The following is a 22493-nucleotide window of genomic DNA, read 5'->3' on the forward strand; positions in this document are numbered from 1 at the left end:
TAAGCCAATGGCAATTTCTGTTATGCATGCTTCATGCTGCAGTGCCTACTACATCTGGTATAATCACACTGTTTCCACTGTTACTTTCAAGGTATAATCACACAAGACTTGCATAATCTGGTATAATCTGACATAATTTGAAATTAAATTAAACAATATCATAATAATCCTAACAATAATCCTAAAAATAAAATTCATATTTAAATGAAGTCTTATATTCATAAATCTCTTCTTTGATTTTTTGCTCCAAGTCTATCACAATTTGTATTTTTGGCACCACTTCTTCCCTATTTCGCATGCTGACCTATTTTGTCTCTAATCTCACACTTTTTCCCCAAACTTCCTTTTGCCTTCAAGTTAGTCCCTACAAGATTAAAAACCATAAAAAGCCCAAATTAGTAGGATCATTTTAGAAATATGTTATTAGATCTAGCTTTTGCTATATATATGGTATTCAATTATATTTTGCTATATAATTTCAAGTATAAAAAAACATACAACTTAAATAATTCAAAATTAAACATTGCAATTTTAAATCCATACTAACATACTTAACCCAATTTTCACAAAATATGAACAAGATATCATATATTGCATAAATAACATAGATAGTTTGAAGTTGATTTTTCAAGTATTAAAGACCAAAAGAATACCGAGTCACTTACCTAGTCTGCTGAATCAACACTTGAGTGACAAATTTCACAAATCCACTAATAGCCTAAAATTTAAGAATGGAACTTGAAAAATCAGAATTCAATCAATAAATCAAAGGCTTAAAAGGTATGGCTTTATGCGGTAATCCTATGACATTTCACTTGTGACAATTCCCCTAACTAAGACACAATTATATAGTTTAATTAAACTATTCTTTACTTCAAAAGTAAGTAAATCAAATTTAATAAAATGCATACATATTTTAAGAAAATTCAATAAATTAATAAAAATCTGTTTACTATGGTTGGAGTTCCAACCAAAGAATATATATTCAAACAGAAAATATTTTAAAAATCAAAATTTCGAAATTCTAAACTTCACTATTTTGACTCACTTGAAGCAATTCAAACTCACAACTTACTTGGTTTTTGGCAGTAGAAAAACATAATTTAAAGAATTAATGTAATAGTAAAACTGAGAAACTTAGTTTTGTCAAAATCAGTTACCAAAAACTTAAGTTTCGAAAGCCAAAACATAAGAAATCATCACAATCTGCACAGATTTTTTGGGTTAACAATTTTGACTAGCCTACTTTGGGGCCTCATATGACCAAGATAACAAATACCACATAAAAAAACAAACCCCATACTATGAAAAACATCTAAATTTCGGAACAAATGAACACCTAATGATGGATTTTTTGTGCATCAAAATCGACTACTCAAAACTATCAAAAACCCACACATCAGAAACTTTTAAAAATTTTCTCCTAAACTACTCGATCAAAATGGATCTCATACATACCATTTGAAAAATCTTGAAAAGAACTTTCGTTTGGTACCAACAATGTCACCGAAATCTCACCGGAAAGTCACTGAAATGTGGCGAACAATAAAATTAACCCAAATAAAATACATGGGCAAAGATTTCAACAAATATAAACCAAAACTCATCTTAATAGTTGAAAACTAAGATCGATTTGCCAAATTATCAAAACCACCGTCCAAAAGAAAATAGCATAAGTGATTTTTCCCCTATTCTTTGATATAAAAGAACAAACGCTATAAAATACACATAAATTTGAGCTTGATAAAAAAAATAACTAATGGATCAAATAATTAATTGGGCATTCATTTAAAAAAGTTGGGGGTATTACAATTAGTGAATTAATTATCTTGAAGGCAAGGATGGATTAAGGTATAGGACGTGATTACGAGGGTTGGAGCATAATTTTTTGAAGGCTAATGTTTGGAGTTGGATTGCGAAACCACGATATGTTCTCATTAAACATTAATGGAGTGAATAATGAATTTGAGCTGAGTGTTTCATGAAGCAGGTGTTTTCTTTTCTTGATCTTTGCTAGACAGGGAATATTGTTAAGCTCAGCTGGTTGTTTTTAAAGATTGGTGGATGCAGGAAATTTTCAAAATTGCGATGGCCTATGTATGAATTACGTGAGCAGAAAAACTACTGTTCAATGACAATGATGATGACCAATGTGTACGCTTTGTGTGATCTTGATGAGCATAAAAACTATGTGATAAGATTTTAGATACTTTAATTGCTGTTTGATGAAAGAGAGAAAGTAATGTGAAATGGAACAGTTCAAATAATAGATTTGCAAAAAGTGAAACAACCTTTTAGGTTCGGAGGAAAATTGCAGACCCATACATCAATAGAGCAACTCAACCTACAATGAAAAAGGCATCTCCATCATCACTTTGTAGCTTCTGTAAAGCATTAGTTAAGCCATGATGAAGGTTAATAAAGCAGATAAATGAAAATAGAAAAGTAAATTACCATTTGTTTTGAACTGAAATGAAACTAAGCTTTTGTCTCAGAAGCACCCAAACATATTTCCTTAAGTCACCTGAGAATTTTGCACATTCTGTGCTTGACCAAAATAAACAATTATAAAGAAAGGTAAAACCAAGAACTGTTCAATTAACTATGTATGCAAATGCACCAAATAGCAATTTATATTCGTTATGTTATTAAAAGTTAAAGACTTGAAATCCTTTAAAATGATTTTTACCATTACTTGGAACATTTGTTTTATGGTAGTGTTAAGGTCGCCTTCCCACCATAGTTCATCTTCCTCATCTCTTGCTACATGCATTTGTTGTAGATTTGAGGTGCTTAAATCTCCTTGACAGAAATTTCTCATTTTTGGGCACTTTGTCACCATTACCATTTGCAAGACAGGGAACTCTAACGAGTGATGTGCCAAGGAAAAGCTTGCTAGACTTGGCAGACCACTCAGTTTCAAATACTTCAGTTTGGGAAAAATAATGCTGCCTTGTATTTCTTCACCCTCACATGCTATGATTTCCTCTATCATCTCACAATCAGCTACGCTCAATCTTTCTAGTAGCATCAGGCTCTTACCTGTTGAGCATGCCATTAAATTGATGAATCCATGGCAGCTTATAACTTCTAGAGTTGTTAGCTTTTTGAAAGACAGCAAAGATGGTTGAAAAGTCTTTAATGTCAACTGCGGAAGTTTAGACAACCTCAATTCCTTTAACTGATAGAATGCTGATGTCTGCCTTCCCTTGTCGCTGAGTCCTTCAGACCAGACTATTTCAGAAATGGAAGCATTGTTTATAACAAGCTTTTGAAGCTTTGGTAGTGACTGAATGAAGCAATATGGAAGAGTAGTGGATGTCTCCGGAAAGCAATGGAGGTTAAGAAGTTTAAGGTTTGGGAAACACTGCAATGAGAGTTGTCCATCACATATCCCCTTCATCATATCATTCATTTTTAGTGTTAATTCTTCTAAGACAGGGAAAGTGTCCTAGACAACAGCAAATATATTAAACATTGGTTAAAGAGTTTTAAATTTAAGTACCAGAGAGAAGGTGACAATATTAGTTACAGTGATAATCTCATTTGGTATGGATATAATCTCAAGCAATGAATTATATATAACACCATGGAATGTAAACTATTTGTGAACATACCTCATTGACGCAAAACAGGGGTTGTTGGTTTGAGATTTCAACTTGACTCTTAGGACATTTTGGAGCAAATATGTGTGCTTTGGGGCATTCAATAACCTCCATATGTTTCAATGATGCCCATTGGGTGGTATGCATCCTAGAGCAGAAACTTTTCAATCTCGGCAACTTATTCAACCCAAGGTATATTAGTTTGGGAAATACAAACTTAATCGTCGTAGTTTCTCGCACAATAGATTGAGTAGTTGATGTATCGGCAATCAGTCCTTGTGCCTCAATTATTTCTTCTAAGGAATCACAATTTTGAATCTGCAACTTCTCCAAACTAGGGAAAACAACCTAATAAATTATTTGATTGGGTTAATAACTGAAATATGTTTAAATGAATAAGATTAATGAAAGAAGTAAAGGGAGAAGACTGGTAAAGTAAAAGAAGAAGAAATGACCTTTTCATCGAGGACAGCAGAGTTATGAACCAAGTTACTTGCTTGTAGATGGTGGTCAGCTCGTGGATCATCTCTGGATACAGATACAGATATGAATGCTTTTAGAAAAGGACATTTTTTTAGCTTTAAATTTGTTAAGCATGGGAATTCAGAGTAATTTTGAAAGCAGAAACTTGTGAGTTTGGGAAGGTCTTTCAGAGACAGCAAATCTAGTTTAGAGAAAATCGTATGATTCCTCCATTGATCTTCTGCACCCAATCCATCCGTGAAGATTACTTGTTCCATCATATTACAGTCCCAGATTTGAAGGATTTTGAGTTCCACAAGATGTTTTACTAAGAAGGAGGGAAACAGGTATTTCAAATTGTGACACCCCTCCACCCGCAAATGATACAAGTGTCTGAGAGATGAGGAAGATGGGTAGTGCCATAAGTTATGAATGTTAACGGAGGACAATTTCAGATCCATCAGAAGGGGAATGACAACCTGCAAACATAAATCTCATTGTAAGATAACATCACTCCTCCTCCTTTACTTATAAATACAATCAAAATCACAAGACGAGTATGAGGATTAATAATATTCAAACATCAAGTCGCTCGACAGTCGTGGACCTTTTTTGTTTAGATGAAATGTCTAATTTGATTTTTTTTTTTATAATAAAAGAAAAAAGCCTTTTTCTATAAAACTTGAGCTTCTTTCTCTATCTCCTAATAAACCACACTTGACAACCCCTGATTTAATATTTCTTTCTAATAAAACATTTTTAAAAAAATTTAAAAAAATATTAAAAATTTATATAAACTTATAACAATTATAAAAAATATATAAAATTTAAAAAACCCTAAAAAATAAAAAAATCATTAAGAAAAACTAATAAAAATAATAAAACATATTTAAAATTTTATATAAGCTTATAAAAGTTTTTAAAAAAATCAAAAAAGCTTATTAATATTATAAGAACTTATAATTTTTTTTTAAAAGAAAAGTTATTATTACTTCCTCAATTTGTAAATTAAACCCCTAAAATCAAAATGAACACGTGGTATCAGATCAACCATTGAATAATGAGAATAATTTCATGTTGAATAAAATGTTCTCTACCTTCCATAGATAAAACGACAACTGCACAACCCTCTAATTTTTATTAATAATTTGCGATTTTTATTTTTGAATTTTTTATCTTCAATTTTTTGAGTATAGTACAATAACCTTGAAAGGTTGAAAATTGTTTGCCAAATATTATATACTATAAAGAATTTTTGGTACAATTAGATATTATAAAACCAAAATTTCATAATCCAATGGTTACAAATATTAGCATATATTTGTATAAAATATTGTGATGACTACACCCATTATCCAAGGGTTGATATGATGTCACATGTTTATTCTGATGTTAAGAGTTTAGTTTCTAAAATGAGGAACCAATAAATGATTTTTTTTAAATATATATTAATATTTAATAAGTTTTATGATTTTTTTCATAATTTTTATAATTTATATAAGTATATAATATTTTCAACATTTTTAGAATTTTTTGAGTTTTAATAATATTTATAAGTTTTTTATGAATTATTTATAAGTTTTATATTTTTTATAAGTTTCCTTAAAAATTATTTTTTTATCCATTAGATTTTGATATATGAATTATCACCATTCATATATATGTGTAGACCAGACAAACTCATAAATTGATCAAATAAAAGGAAAATATGAAATAAGTTGTGCAGATAAATATTAAATACCAAACTGACCTTGTCGCTAAAAAAATTTGCAGTATTATCGTCGATGTCCCCCTCACCAACCACATTTTCACTTGCATCGCCACTCTCTCTTGAAACTGAGGATGAAAATGCAGTCATTTTTGGACAGTCAACTATCGTAATATCAATAGACTTGGGAAATTCAAGAGGTCGACTTCCCAAATAAAAATTTGTCAAGTTGGAACACGCCTCTATTTTTACAAAGGAGAGCTTAGGAAATGTCAACTTATGAATGGTTGCTTCCTCCTCCTCCCTAATCACTTGTTCCATTGTATTGCATTCCTTTACTTCTATCCTGTCTAGTTGCTTGAGGCTCAAAAGCATAGACGGGGTAAAAATGTACTTCAAGCTGCTACATTTATAAAACTCCATTTCTCTAAGGTTCTGCAACTCCAAAATTTCTTGAGGGTTCCTTTTCCATGTTTCTATTAACTTTGGAAATGTGTCAGAAATGTTCAAATCACGTGGGCCATTGAATCCACCCTAAAACAATAAATCCATCCATATTATTACATTCATAATTCAAAAAATAATTGTACCAGGACAGGAGAAAGCTAGCTAGCCTTATGAATTAACTCCGTACCTTTTCCGTGTACAATTGTTGTATGGTGGTATTCAGGTCACCTGTCCAACGCCCTTTCTCATCGAAAGTCTCCTGTTTTACTCTTTGTAATTGCGGGGTACTTAAAACTCCCTCAGAAAAGATCTTCAATTTAGGACACCTTTCCACAACCACTTCTTCCAAACAAGGAAAGTTGAAGGTGTAACTCCCAGGACAAAAGCTTGTGAGGCTTTGTAGTTCGCTGAGTTGTAAACATTTCAATTTACCAGCAACTATCGTCTGATGGTAGTCTCCCTCGTGTGCCACTATTTCTGTCATTTTGGTGCACCCTTTTACCCTCATTGTTGTTAATTGTACCAGATTCTCAACTACAGATGGAGCTACCAGGTTTTTCATCATTTTGCAAAATGACACGTGCAAAGTTGTGAGATTTTGAAAAGATAATGACCAGGCTCCGATATTTATCAAATCCTCACAATTCCAGACTTCAAGTGTTTGGAGATTAGAAAGAATATAACCAAGCACTGAATCTTTCCTCCATACGTGCTTAAGATTTCTAGAATATTGCAATTTCAGATTTTTTATTCGTGTGAGAGTCCTAGCATCTCCTTTACAATGGACTACATCTTTAAAATCAAAACCAGAAAGCAAAAGAGTTCCCAGATTGTAGAATCTTCGGAGGAAAGGAAATATATAAGAAGATCCACCATGGGAGGAACAACTCAGTCGAAAAAGTTTAATATTGTGAAACAAGTCCAGCGGAAGCAGATCCATATCACCAAATATTACTACCTGCAGTTCCTCTAAATTGGGAAAGACCTTAAAAACCAATAAAACATACACAAGCCAGGCTCAGTGTGGGTCTGCATGCTTAAATCAAATGAATCCAAAAATAGAAGAATTTTTTATTTTAAGAAAACACAACACCTTATACACAACTTGAGAGCCATGGAAGAATAGCAAGTCTAAATTAAAATGGATATACTATCACTGTTTATGACAAAGACTACTTAATGCTCATATATAGGCACAACAATGTAATCAAAACAAAAGGTTTTCTTTTAGTACAGTTAAGGTATCCTCTAGGTTAGTTTTAAGGTTCATGAAGACTCTTTCAAAGTTCATGGATGCTCCTCCTTATAATGTCATCCTTAATGTTTAAATTTGAGTTTTTCTCCTGAGAGCACAATGTGTTTTACCATTGCATAAAGGCTTGTTGCATAAAAATTAAAGTTTCTGTAGAATATGTAATGCCCATCGAACTTATATAAGATTCAGTTAATTAAAATGCATTATCATGGCATATATACGGACTTGAGATGCATGTGGCAGTGGTTTAAATCAGGAAAAGAAATATATTTGTAATAATATACGTACCTCCTCAACCAGCAAAACTGGCTGCCCATTTCCATTTGTCTCTTGGATTAATCTAAGATGTTCTGAAGCCACTATCTTTCGCAAAGTAGAAGAATCTGTTCTCATTTTTTTCAACATGGGCCAGACTATTGTATGTTGCCCTTTATAGAAACATTTGAGCTTTTCTAAGTCTGTAACCTCAAGTGAAGACACTTTGGGAAACTTAAACCTCACAGGCTGCTCCTCCACTCCTTCCCCTGCCGATACAATCTCCTCCGCCCCACACCTACTTATCCTTAAATGTTCAAGTTGTGGAAGATGTTTGGCTATTGACACTGGAAATAGATTTTTCAGACTCCAACAGTCCTCAAGAACTACTTGTCGTAGATTTTGAAAGGTAAGAATTTCTTGGCCTTGGAGATCAACATGCTTCAATTTTGGGCTTAGTTGAGAATCTGCAGCATGTACTTTGTTGGTATTTAACCCTCTGACCTCAAATATATGTTCTAGTGATTCACATCTCCACACTTGAAGCATTTGCAAACAGTTAAATACTCTGATGAGACATTTAGATGAAAAAATAGTCAACAACTCATCACAAAAAGCAACACTTATTTCTTCTAATTTGCAAAAGGAACCTGGTGCTAGCTCATTATCAAATATCATCTTCACATAACTCAAGTAGGAGATTGTCATCCTTTCCAAGCTAGGTACTGCAACCTATTCATATATATAATTCATGCCCATACCAAAGTTAGCTCATATAATGAAGGCAAAAAAAAGAGGACAAATCAGCCGAATTATATAAGAGTGTAAGACAAATGAATTAAATAAATAAATTACCTTCTCACTGAAGAGAGCTTGTATGCTGGATTTAGTACTGGTTTGACAAATGAATTCTTTTAATTTTGGGCAATTCTCAATCTCTAGCTCTTTCAACAATGGGAACTTGATATTATAATTTCTTGAGCAAAAGAAAATGAGGTTTCGAAGGCCCTCTATACGCAGGAAATTTAATCGAGGGAAACAAATAACATCTATCTTTTCTTCGTCTATTTTCTCTATAAATATTATCTCCCTTAAGGACTCACAATCCAATATCTGAAATCGTTGGAGCTGCACCATGCTGTTGGCGAGAGAGGGTGATAACAGATGCTCCAAGTTACCGCATTCATTGATGAATAAGCTCTTCAAATTCGAAAGCCAAGGATATGTTTGGCTATGCCATATTCTTTTGGTGTTAATGGAACACAATTGCAAGCTTTCCAAGTGACGGGAAACAAACTGCACACATTTACACACAATTCATTTCTTCTTAAAAATCTAAAATTTAGAAGGGAAAGGGAAAGAAGGTATGCAACATACTTTGGAAGCATGATTTTCAACTTTAAAGACAATTTCAGTCCGAATTAGGTTTCAACTTTGAAACATATTTTTGAGCCCTGAAAAGTGAAAACCATTGGACAATATTTTTTTTATTTTTGAAGTTTCATCTAACAGGCAGCCAATCTAGTCCCCTAACACTCCAAGGTATTGTCCCCTAGGGAGGGTTTTGTCCCTTGTGTTCTGTCGAGAGCCAGCGTGCCATAAGCGGCTGTCTAAGGACATGGTTCATTGAGCCAAGAGTGCCTTGACCATAGTCTATGGAGACACTCTATGTCACCTCTTGGTGGGTGGTCGTATGTCCACGTATGGTCAAGACTCTTTCGGCTCCATGAACCAAGCTCTCAAGGCAGCCGCTCCTGGCAAGCTAGCTCTTAACAGAGCACAACAGTACATTTTTAATTATTTCATTTAAACATTTCATATAAAAATATTAAAAAACAAAAACACCATTATATTAATATTCATTACTTTTTTAAAAACTGATTTTTAAGTAACTTCCATAACCAGATTGATATCAAGTTGAGTCGGGACTCCAACTCAATCAAACACATTACATATAGTATAAATTATTTATTATATTGATAGTTAAAAAATTTTAACCACACAAGCAGGATTGAAAAACTACAACATGTAATATTTTTTACTCTAAAGTATCAATTAGAAACATATGACTGGGTTCTCATTGAAATTAAATATCTGCAAATAATTATCTATTAATTAATACTTTTGATGGCGTTACTAAATAATTGGAGTATAAAAAAGGGTGTATAAGAAAATACGTATAGGAGCCAAAGAAACAAACAAATACCTGTTTATTGAAAAGTGGTAAGGGCTCAGAACTCATGGAATACCTTTCGTCTTGAGAGCAAAAGCTAATGAGTTGTGGCAAATACTCAAGTGTTATGGAACGTAATTCAGAAAACCCAATTTTGTTCATTGTGATATATTGGACCTGCTTACCATTTTTGACATGGACTCTCTTTAAATATGGAAAATCTTCCCCATTATTTAACTCCTCAAATACATTCTTGATGCCTTGGATTCCATCTAGGTCTAGGTACAAATCTTGAGTCTTTTTCAACAACATTTTCACCCCATTATCCAAATCAATGTTTGTATATAACTTGAGCTTCAATGTTCTCAAACATTCATGTTTTTGGCACCACTCGTACACATTATAATCACCTACAAAAATCATGTATCTGTCTAATGTCTCAATGAACCGATGCTTTGGAATCATTTGAGCATCAGGAATATGAACATATAAAGTAGTTAGACGAGGCAAACTATTTAATTCATCAAGGCTTGCGTTTCTCCTATCGTTGTCAACCACGCCTTCATTTTCCCATTCAGCAAAGCTTCCCTCCATATATAATTCTTCTAATTTAGACAAACTTGATAAGACATTTGGTGGGATGATTTTGAGTTCTCTACACTCACTCAAATCTAACAACCTTAACCGAGTCAATTGTGCTATCTCCTTGGGTAGTTCTTTGATCCATGAGAAAGCAAGGTCAAGGATTTCTAAATTTTTGAGCTCTCCAATGATGGTTATGTCTTCAACTAGACATCCTCTTAGACATAACATGCGAAGGTCTATGAGGTGATTAATTGAGTCAGGTAGATAGGAATATGAAGGTAAATCCAAGACTTTGAGACTTTCAATTCGTCTGAAAAAATCGGGAGGAATTGCCACTGAATCATCATGGGCCATATGAAAAAAGGAAAGACCTGAATACTCCATCTCCTTAGGAAGCTCGGCTACAATTTGAGGACAAGGTAAGCTTATCACTCTCAAGCTGTTCATTTTCGCCTTATCGGACCACTCCTTTGGAATATGATCTCTCAAAATAAGCATATGGTAGTCCCTCGAAGCAATAGCTAAAGCAGCATCCCAAACAACATCATGGATATCAAAGTGCTCATCATCATAACTATCAAGCAGCAGGGAAGACGCTTTGAGATTAGCCACAACCGTCAATACTTCATTTCTAGCTTCTTCCATAGTGTTGACACCACCAAATAAACCCAAACCCACAGTATATCTCATCAACTTCTCAACCAGACCATTATGGCCTATTACACAGCAAAGCAAGAAAGTCAGCTTAACTTCCTCACTTTCTAAATAATTAAAACTCCACTCAATAGCTGAATATGCTGCAGCTATCCCCGTGAAGTTGCTTGATGAAGGCCTCTCTAGTTCTCGTAAAGCATTCTTCCACTCAAACAATCTTTTGTTTCTCAAAGCCCCTGCAACTGTCGCAATGGCTATGGGCAATCCTGCACATTTTTTGGCTACCTCCATAGCTGCAGGCTTCAAATCACAACTTTCAACGCAGTCGCCAGCCTTCTTCTTGAACAGGTCCCAGGCCTCGTTTTCATTTAGAAACCCTATTGCAAAACATTTCTGAGCATCCATCCCATTTGATAAAACATTTAGCTCTCTAGAAGTTAGCAGCAACTTGCATCCCTTGTGCTCATCTCCCAAAGGGATCCCAACTTCCTCAATATCAACCTTTGCCCAAATGTCATCCAAGACAACCAGAACCCTCTTCTCTTTCTTCAATCTTTCTCGTAGTCGAAGTGCCTTTACATCAGTACTCTGTTCCTCAAATTTCAAGCCCAATAACTCTGCAATTCTGTTCTGAATTTTCTCAATATCAATGGCTTGAGTTACTGTTGCTATGACAACCGAATCAAATAAATTGCCCTTGACCTTTCTAGCGATTTCTTTGACTAGCATTGTTTTTCCGATCCCACCCATACCGTGCACCCCAATAACGCTGACGCTATCATCATTTAGTGCCTCCATTATTCCATTCAAAACCAACGTTCTTGACTCAAAATCCTCGTACCCTTTAAATGGTGTGATAGTGATACCTTGCAGAGGCACAGGATAAGAAACCTCGTCAAACTTGCCCTGTTCAAGTAGCTCGGCAACAGCCTTCGCCTCCTCTGCAGCTTTTAGGCTAAGCTTGTAACGAGTCCAGAAATTAGGACACAAACCAACGAAACACTTTTTCTTTGCTTTTTCTTCATCTTGCGTCACTTTCTCTACTTGTTCAAGGATCTTTGTGTCGACTGCAGACAACCATTTGTCAACATCGCCTTCGATCTCTTTGCCGTTTCGTAAAGCTGCATCAACAGAATGCTGCACTCTGTCCCTTGCAACTTTCAGCTTCTCAGCTTGGTGCTTGAGGGTTTCAACATTTTTCCGATGATTGGAAAGGTATTTGACATGGTTTATGATAGGATAAATCGAATACTCTGCAGCTTTAGTGACAATACAGCTAACAATGCCACTAACAGACTCCATTGAGAGAGCAAACAGAAAGTAAACTGAATAACCACAGCAAAAAACAGAAATCAAACAAACCCAGAAGAAAAGAATTACAAATAAAAAAGAGCAAAAAGTAAAGCTTCAGTATAGTAAGAAGTAAGAGCAAATGAAAGCAGATGGCGTACATTCCAAAATATAAGAGAAGGATTCAGCGATTAATTCTCCCAGTTAAGAACGAGCAAAAATTTTGTTCCTTCTTTTTTCTTAACAGAGTAAAGCGAGTAGTAATTTGACAAAAGGCAACTCAATGTTAGAAGTAAGCAAGTTTCAATTGTATTGTATGTTCAAAAAAGTAGGCGAGTAGTAAAGCTAAGCGCCTAAATAAACTGCTAATTTCACGTAATATAATATTTTTTCTTCTATTTTTTTTACTTAATTACAATTATAAATATGTTAAAATTATTAATTAAAAAATTACTTTTTAAAATAATACAAATATATTAATATCTAATTATAAAATTTAATGATTATATTTAAATATTTAAAATATAATTTATATATTCTAATTAAATTTTATAAATATTTATATTTTATATTTTAAAATATTAATAATAAGTTATAATAACTTTTTTATATTTTTACTAAAATATAATAATATTAACTAACTTAAATATTATTTAAATGTATATTTGTTACTTAATAATAACATGTCTAATATTAACATTTTATTTATCAAAATATTTTTCAAAAACATTGTTAAACTATAGCTCAAAAGTGAAAGAGACAACTACATGATGACCCACTTAAATGCTCGATAAGGATGTTTTGTCATTTATCGGACTTTTTGTCTTTGTTGTTTTTCTTTTTAAGGGTAACTTATACATGATGGTTACTTAATTATGTTCATGTTTTTATTTTGGTCTTTTAATTTTTAAAAGTGTATAATTTAGATATTAATATGAAAATTAATTTCTATTTTAACCACCAATAATTAAATTGATAATAAAATATTATTTTAATCGATATAATAACACATTTAGTATTTAATATTTACATATTTTATCAATTTTATCTTAATTCTAAATAATTAAGTAAATATAACCTTGCACGTTTACATATTTTATTAGTTTGATCCTCAAATTTTTTAACCATAGCTTTCAACTTTTAAAATAGAGGTATTTCATATCTATTAATTATTTTATTTATAGTTGAAATAATCAATTTGGTACATAATCCTTTTTATTTAAATTTTAAAAAGTTAGTGTTAAAAATTAACTGAATACCATTAAAAGTAATAGAAATACAAATTTTAATAATATAATTTATATAAGTTTAATGTTTGTAAGAAAATAAAATTTCACTTAGACTAGTATAATTTTAATTTTTAATTAATTTGGTAAATGATTTGACTCTAAATTAGATTATTAGTGATACATATTGCTTATTGTGGATTTAAAAATTAAAAATAAATAGAATACATAATAATCTCTTAATATATTTATAAAATTAAAAAAAAATCATTATCAATGTAACAAAAGGAAATTCAATTAATTCTTTTACATTTTTTTTTCTTATGAAAAATTAAATGTTCTTTTTATTATATAATTATTGATTAAATAATTGAATTTTTTTTCAAAACCATATTTTTAACTCTGGATTTAATTTTCCATTTCAAGGACCAATTTCAATAACTTATGTATTTAGAAGTAAATATCATACGGTTAACAATAAGAGTAAACTCATTAGTATCAAGAGGTGGCTCGAAAAATGGTTCATTAGTTGAGGGAAGTGTTTTTTTTTTTAGGTTTTACAAATTTATAAATGTGAAATATCTCTATTTTAAAAGCTAAAAGCTTTAGTTAAAAAGTTTGATGATCAAATTGATAGAATTTATAAATACGAAGTGTTAAATTTATTAAATTATATAGAAGTAGGATCAAATTGATAAAGTATGTAAGTATTGAGGACTAAATATATTATTATATCAGTTAAAAAAAACCTTTAGTTAAGAATTTAACCACAAATGACCAAAATAGAAATAAATTCAAACGTTAATGTTTAAATTGAAATTTTTTAAAGTTTAGTCTATTTTTTTAATTTATTTTCTCTGACAAAAGAAAGAACACGGTATGGCCCATTATTGTATTTGCCCATTCTATTGACTTGGGGGACTTGGGGGATGAAATTCCTTTTGGCACTTTTGCAGGTAATTTCCAAAAAAGAGCTTATAAAAATCAAGTAATTAGTCTAAAGTACTGAGAAATATATATAATTAAAACATTAAATAATTATTTGAATTATGAAAGAATTCTAAGAAATTAAGTAATTCATAATACATAAAAGAAATTATTTAAGCAATTGGAATATGAGAATTGAAGTAATTACATGAATAATATATAGTTTTTCAAACACCTATACATAATTTTAACATTAAGAAGTTATTTTTATACAAGTTTAAGTCATACATATTATATTATTAACACGGGCATGTATTAATGTTTGGGATGATTATGATAAAAAAAATTCTGAAGTTGTATTATCAATGTTAAAAATTATATTATAAAAATAATTCATGTGTATTTTATAAAGTTATAACAAAAAATTATACTATATAAATTTTAAAAGAAATTCTAAAGTCATCGTCAAAAAATATAGTATGAAAAATAATTCACATGTTATAAAAGTGTTATAGTATACTTATTTATAAAAGTTAAGGTCAAAAAGTATAGACATAACTTATTTACGTGTTCATACTACATGTTATAAAAATAATAATATACTTATTTATAAAAATATATCTTTAAAGTTATGGCAAAAAATTATATTATTTATAAAGTATGGACACTTTATAAAAAATTTTAAATAAATTTTATATTTTTTACCTAACTTACATATTAAAAAAAGTAATAACTTAACATAAGCTTTTCTACAAATTAAATTTATAAAAGTTTATATAATTAAAATTATTGGGAGAATAGGGCTAGACATAAGCACTAAAGACAACTCGCTAACGCTTTAATTTAAAATATTAAAAGCTTTGAAATGTAGTTTAGAGAATATGTATATTTTAATAATGTTAGACTGCTTTGACAAAATCACCATATTCATTACGAACCATCGCAGCAAAGCTAGAGACCCGAGCAGTGTGATCGATGGCGGCATCAACGTTACATTCAACCAAGCCAGCCGGCGGCGGAGACCAAACGGTAGCAGCTGAAAAAGGAGCCAAAGACAACCCTTTGAGCCGGCCATAGGCGCTCCTCGAGGCTGCCCAATCCTGCATGAAACGGGCAGCAAAAGAAACAACCTGTTGCGAAGGCACAAAAGAAGCTTTCCAGACAGCAGAGTTACGAAAATACCAAAGGCTCCAAAGCGTGACGGCCACCTACTCCAGTCGGTCAACATCCGAACCCAGCAGCAAACTACAAAGCCAGTCAAACAGGGAGGCTCGGGGCATCAATATTCACCAAAGACCAGACCAAAGCAGCAAACGGACACCCAAGAAACACATGATCGATCTCTTGATCAGTCCCCGCAGCGAACACAGTCGACAAGGGCCGCAGAACCCTTTTCTGCTAACCGACACCAAACCGGCAAAAAATTCCGCAGACAACGCCATATAAAGTCTTTAACCTTAGGCGCTAGGGACGAGTTCCACAATCTCAGCCATAGTCCCTCCACCTGCTGCGAACAGCAAGTTTATAGTTATAATTCAGCGTATAAGTACCTCGACGATCAAAATGTCATATTCATCGATCGGGCACAGAAAAGGAACTTACGGTAATCGTAGAACACGCGAGGCATCAGAAGGGGTTAACAAACCATCAATAAGCGAAACATCCCACCCCTTACCATCGGCTCTAATATATTTTATCTTTATATTATTAAAAATATTTATAGATTTTTTCAAATTTAAATACTAAGATTTAAAATATTTCATTTTACAAATTTTCAAAATTTAATATTATTTTATCTTTTATATCGATTTTACTATCCATATTCGAGATTCGTGGTTGTTCCTTCCAACGATCTTATCTTTGATGTTGAACTTATATTTTGTATTTGATAGTGCAATATGCCTTATTATTACATTCCATACTTATTGGTTTTGTTAGGTTTAATGCATATTTTAGCCTTTGTAGTATATCACTTTTCCTAATTTGGTTCTTAAGGGTTTTTGGCTTATTCAGTCCTTACCATTATCAGACGTTCCCAATTTAGTCCCTAACATTGTCAGACATTTTTGTTTCAATCCTTTGCACGTTAAAAGAAACCGGGATACCATCCAATCATATGTTGCTGCATGTCATACAATAATATCCTTAATGTCAGTCATCTAAAGAAACTTTAAAAATATTTAAAAATTATAAAAAATACAAAAAATATTTAAAATTATTAAAAATAGAAAAATTATACAATCATAAAACTACAATATATATAAATATAAAAAATAAAAACAAATTAAAAAAATTAATATTTTTAAAGTTTTATAAATTACATTTAATAAAGTTTGAATATGAGATCATTGTCTCATAGAAGGATATCACTTACAATAATTTTTTTTATAATTCAATTAATCGACATTTATGATTAGATCTTTTTACTGATGAATTTGAATAATTTTTTAGTTATTTAAATGAAACATCCTTCTAAAAAAACAACGATCTTATATTCAAGTTCTATTAATTATGATTTATAAATTTTAAAAATATTAAAATTTTTAATATAAATTAAAAATTTTAGTAATTTTATATTTTTTTAGTTTTGTAATTTCATTTTTTCTATTTTTAATTATTTTTGTAATTTTATATTTTTTTCATTTTTTAATATTTTAAAAGTTTTTCGTATGATACATCACAATGATGTCACCACATGATACACGGAAGCTTGAGTGCTTGACTAAATATCCAACTGTTAGTTTTTAACCAATTAAACTGGTATTGGAGATTGAACTTGAGGTGGACCAAATAAATTTCCAAGGATCAAAGTCAGAAAAGTGTAACATTTTAGGGATTAAAGTGTGCATTAATTTTTTTTAAATATTTATCCTCTGAACAGTGCTAAATATAGTTTGATAGAATGCAGGCAGTTTTGTGTTGAAAATTTCGCTTTCGTGAAATTGTTTCTGCTGAAACAAAGTCTTCCATGGAGAATGAGGAAAGAGTTGGCCCAACTATCTAAACCTTTTCTTGTATTATTATATTCTGAAAAAGCGTAACGAATAGTAACCGACCGCTTCTAATTTAATATAAACTAATCAAGTTTAGCTCTCGATATTGACTCTATTATTATTACTTTTTTATTTTTCCTTTGCTGATGGAAAAACAAGAGAGCAAAATTTAAGTTGATGATTGGCGAGCTGGCATGTTTCATGTGCTCTAATAATGATGCTTAGTGCGGTCAATCTAATACCAATTAGCAAAATCACCAAGGAAAACTAACTAATTACTCCATTTTTTGTGTATCTCTTTTGACTAGGAATGTCTGAATTCCACTAGCATTGGTGGAATTGGCTGCCCAATTTTGAAGTCAGTTTACAATCCATAAATTTTTTTACCAAAAATCTCATACCATACATTTCATTACATACATGTCAACACATACTCGAAACAGACAAGAAACGGCCCCAAAATATCACCAAGGCCAAGCTTACATTTTTGTCAATATAGCCGTTACAAGGCACCCTCTCTTCCATTTATTCACATTCTCTCTCTATCAAGAAATCCGTGCCTTTCTTTAGACCCCGCTCCTCTCTTTCTATAGCTGCTCTCTGTCTCTCACACTCGTACAGGCGCAGAGGAGCATAGAGTTCAAGAAATGGTCCTTATTACAATGGCTCCTTCAATGCATGAATTTTCAGCTCCCTTACTGTCATCTGCCACAAGCAGTAGAAGCTGCAGCATTAGCAGCACAAGCAGTGAAGCTGATGATAATAGCCCACCCACATCTCATCGTTTTGAGCTTCGAGATGTGGCCACCACATATGAATTTTCATGCAAATCATTGGCAGTGCTGTCCGGGCATATTGGTTCAGTTTCTTGCTTGGCTTTATGTGGGGAATTCATCTTAAGTGCATCACAAGGCAAGGACATTATAGTGTGGCAACAACCTGATTTGAGGCAGTTCACAAAGTTCGGCCAAGGTGATGGCTCGGTGAAAGCGCTTGTGGCTGTAGGCAATAAGGTTTTCACTGCACATCAAGATAGTAAAATCAGGGTATGGAAGGTGTCAACAAGCTCGGAGAACGTCTTTAAGCTGATCAACACACTTCCTACTACTAAAGACTATTTGGGAAAGTTCATGAAGCAAAGCAATTATGTCCAAACTCGTCGGCATCACAAGCGATTATGGATTGAACACGCAGACAGTATTTCTTGTTTAGCAGTGTATAATGGGTTAGTTTATTCAGGTTCATGGGATAAAACACTTAAAGTATGGAGGATATCTGATTTGAAATGTTTAGAATCCATTAAAGCACATGATGATGCTATCAATAGCTTAGTAGCTTGTAAAGGAATTGTGTATTCAGCATCTGCAGATGGGAAAATAAAAGCTTGGGGAAAACATGGGAACACCTCTCATTCATTGCAAGGGATTTTAGAGGGTCATAAAGATGTTTCATTGAATTCAGTCACTGTTTCAGAGGATGGAAAATGGGTCTATGGAGGTGGTTCAGATGGGTATATTATGGGGTGGGAAGGGAATGCCAATTTTATTAGTTGGAAATTAGTGAGTGAGACTAGAGCACACCATATGGCTGTTTTGTGTATGTGCCTGATGGGAGAGGTTTTGTGCAGTGGTTCAGCTGATAAAACCATAGGTATTTGGAAGCGAGAGGCTTATGGTAAACTTTGTAAAATTGGGGTCATTAATGGTCATCAAGGACCAATCAAATGTTTGCAGGCATCACCCTGTAATGTTGGCAATGGTTTCTTGCTCTATAGTGGTGGCCTTGACAAAACAGTAAGAGTCTGGTGGGTGCCCAAGAGGTTTGCTATATAAGTTAGTCATCAATTTTTTTTTTGTTTGTAATGAAGTACTGCTTCCTCTTTTAATCGTTTGTAGTGCTTCAATAGTTTATTTGTTGTTAATTAGTTTTGTTTGAACTTAAGAACTTAGGAAAAATCTTTTATTGAAGCTTTGAGAAGATATGGTTTAGGGGTTCATGTTTTAATGTGCAGTTTCTTAGGGTATATTTGTCAGTGATCGATTTTTTGTCTTATTGTTTTCATACGGATTTTTTGAATTCTTGTGAATTGTAATTAGTCATTTGTGAAAAGAAAAAATAAAGAATGTAATAGTTTGCTTTATTTGTTCAATGATTGAGAATAATAGCAGCTTTGTTTTGTTTAATGAAGAATCAACATTTGTTGTCTGAATCATGTGTTTGCTAATTAAGGACAAAGAAATCAGGTATTAAGCAATAATTCGCGGTCATTACATGATTGATGATTATGTTAGGCAGAAATTAGTTAATTGAATCAGGGGGCAAACTTAATCAAGTGATGATTTTAGTTGTAAAGTTGCTACCATTGACATTCTTACAAACATCTTAATATGCCATTAACAAAGCAATCTTTGCCTTATCATAGACATCAAGTGTTTTAGTGTTTTCTAACTTCTCTTCAGTGTAAGCATGTCCTTTACTTTGGACTAAAATGTAGAGGAATCATGCTAAGTGTCTTTAAACTTGTTTATTAATATCATAAAGGCTGTTTAGAATGTTGAAAAGCATGCATAATAATAACAAGATAACACTGTTGTGCAAGTGTAACCAGTAAATTAACAACAAAATAACACTGTTGTGTAAGTGTAACCAGTAAATTAATAACAAAATAACACTTCTATTGGCAGAGCTTTGTCTCATGGACATAATTATGGACCAAAACAAAAATGTCTATATGGATCACAAGGTATATGTATGAACTTCCCAGACTCTTCTGAAAAATCAGGGGAAGGTTCACTATTATCTGGTATGCTCTATGCTGTGGCACCAATTGCACAAAAAGGAACCACCATCCCCTACTTATGAGACAAAAGTGAAGTAAAAGATGTTCATGGCTTGATGGATGGAGAATCTTCAAACAAAAAAAATTAGCCAGCAAAAACGGCTACTCGCGCACAAAGCTAACCCTCTTGTTAGATTTTGTGTTCCTCCAGTAATGATTTGCTTGATTATCATCCTGTTGAAACCTGGAGCTTTTGTAGCCAGGTGTATACTGGTGAGAACCTTCCCTCTTCCGGGAACCAGAATGCCATGCTCCCCCGCTGCTGCTACTTTTGTAGTCCAACTTTCTTGATCCAACATCATGATTACCCCCTGCTTTCCGACCCCATGAATTTCCATCACAACCTGCATTATGCTGAACATAGCTACGTTCCCATGAATTATTCCTATTCGGCAACTCCTTAGCATCTTGTCGGTTCCTTCCCCATGAAGTTCGTTTGAAGTCTCCCCATCCATCATCCATCTTCGAGTCAATGCCTTTATAGCTATGACCCCAAGAATTATTTCCAGTATTCCAATCCCTAGACCCATAATCCCCCCATGAGTTATGCTTTCCACTTTCATTTCCCTGAGTAATGCTACTCTCCCAAGGATTATTACCACTCCTTGCGTCATCAACTTTAAGAACCAAATGGCCCCAGCTTATAAAATCCTTTGAACTACCCTGAGTAACATTGTTACTTTCCCAAGGATTATCATCAACCTTAGAGGGGATCGTGTTACACTCTTCTGTTGGAGCAGATGAAAGGTTCCTTGTTATCTTATTTTCATGCTCTACCACGCTATCTTCTTCTACCTCAGTGGGGGGAGCAAAATATTCTCGTTCTAATTCCCTTATTAATTCAGGGTCAATATAAGGATTCCAATTTATTTCTTCGATATAAGCATTCGGATCAGGAGCAGAAATGTCACATGAGAAGCCATTGATTTTTGCCCAATACTGGCTTTTTGCATTACGAAATGCTTCTTCTCCAGCTGAATCATCCCAGTTGAGCACATTATTGTTGTGGCTAGTGAAGTTCTTGGCATCCACTATCTTCCGCCACGAAACTTTACCAACTAGAGTGCAGAATTTCTTTTCCCACAAAGGCACACCATCATTAGAAAACTCTACGAGGAAAAAAAACATAATCAGCATAGAGTCGCACACCACCATTTTATATATATAATTTGTTAAAACATGAATAAACAAGTGTTGGTTCTTAGACAATGTGGATAGTAAAAATCAAACTAGCAACCAGTAAGAAATTAGGAATAACATTTAAGTCGTTTATCATGTAAGTAGGTTCACCAAGAATACACATACAGAAACAATTGATGGTTATATACAATAATATTCCAAGAATGCACCAACTTGCGAAAGAAAGGAAACTTTTTTTTTCATCTACAAATTAACAGTCATCAAAATTTGTTCACTCTTTAAAAGCATGTGCCTCTGATTCTGTGCTGTGTGAAGTGAATGTGAGATCTTTTGAATCAACAAAATCGTACAAGAAATTAGATTGATTGGAAATGATAGCGGCAGTACCAGAAAAAGAAGATTCAGGGACATGGTAGGAAGGAGGATATTTAGGAGCTATATCTTGGCGGTCAAATCGTCGGGGTCGTCGATGTCTCCAATTGCCCATCTCTCCTCCAAACCCTAAACCCAAAAAAATGTTTTTATGGTTTCAATTAAGGGGGAAGATTAGAAGACAAGCTTTTAGGGGATAAATAAACAAAAAAAGGAATGTTTTTGGAGAAACTAAAAGTGAAAGTGAAAAATGAGAAGGATAGAGATTGTGTTTCTGGAATTTGAGTTTTGAGTTTGAGAGTAAGACGGAGATTTATGGTTCCAGAGCGCGCGACGGGCCGGAGGAATGGAACGGTTTATTATTTATTTTACGATTTTTATTTATTTCTTTCCTTACAAATTACAATACCAAGTACTACCACTATAGGCTACAGCTATGCTTTCTTTCTGAGCGGCTGTTTATTTTTATACTTGCATTTTTATAATTTTATGTAATAAATTTATATAATAAAAAGTGTGGATTAAACCTTAGTTTAATTGACATTGTTGTAATATATAACAT

General features: G+C 32.8%; 3 protein-coding genes across 13 annotated transcripts; 1 reads left to right on the forward strand and 2 right to left on the reverse strand.

Moving 5' to 3' along the window:
- On the reverse strand, window positions 1-12741 carry LOC107931798 (uncharacterized). 11 transcript variants are annotated; one of them, XM_016863737.2, is made up of 14 exons: window positions 12596-12741; window positions 9939-12469; window positions 8588-9028; window positions 7766-8464; window positions 6410-7207; window positions 5818-6309; window positions 4061-4546; window positions 3618-3953; window positions 2690-3367; window positions 2455-2542; window positions 2292-2344; window positions 1459-1528; window positions 666-718; window positions 1-364 (listed from the first exon to the last, which is right to left on the reverse strand). In XM_016863737.2, exons 2-10 carry the CDS (start codon window positions 12444-12446, stop codon window positions 2516-2518), a joined length of 6465 nt encoding a protein of 2154 aa, XP_016719226.1. In that variant the 5' UTR covers window positions 12447-12469; window positions 12596-12741; the 3' UTR covers window positions 1-364; window positions 666-718; window positions 1459-1528; window positions 2292-2344; window positions 2455-2515. The 11 variants fall into 11 exon arrangements, with proteins under 11 accessions (XP_016719226.1, XP_016719225.1, XP_016719224.1 ...); XM_016863736.2 differs by having other exon boundaries at window positions 2690-3397; XM_016863735.2 differs by having other exon boundaries at window positions 2696-3451.
- Window positions 12742-18138: 5397 nt separating this feature from the next.
- LOC107931854 (protein JINGUBANG) lies at window positions 18139-19763 on the forward strand. Its single transcript, XM_016863811.2, has one exon. The coding sequence runs from the start codon at window positions 18228-18230 to the stop codon at window positions 19410-19412; it is 1185 nt and encodes a 394-aa protein (XP_016719300.2). The 5' UTR covers window positions 18139-18227; the 3' UTR covers window positions 19413-19763.
- A 429-nt stretch (window positions 19764-20192) lies between these two features.
- On the reverse strand, window positions 20193-22379 carry LOC107931855 (bifunctional endo-1,4-beta-xylanase XylA). Its single transcript, XM_016863812.2, has 2 exons — window positions 21947-22379; window positions 20193-21528 (listed from the first exon to the last, which is right to left on the reverse strand). Exons 1-2 carry the CDS (start codon window positions 22044-22046, stop codon window positions 20522-20524), a joined length of 1107 nt encoding a protein of 368 aa, XP_016719301.1. The 5' UTR covers window positions 22047-22379; the 3' UTR covers window positions 20193-20521.
- Window positions 22380-22493: the final 114 nt, after the last annotated feature.

The sequence above is a fragment of the Gossypium hirsutum genome, chromosome D10 (genome assembly GCF_007990345.1).
Source record: "Gossypium hirsutum isolate 1008001.06 chromosome D10, Gossypium_hirsutum_v2.1, whole genome shotgun sequence".
Taxonomy (NCBI): domain Eukaryota; kingdom Viridiplantae; phylum Streptophyta; class Magnoliopsida; order Malvales; family Malvaceae; genus Gossypium; species Gossypium hirsutum.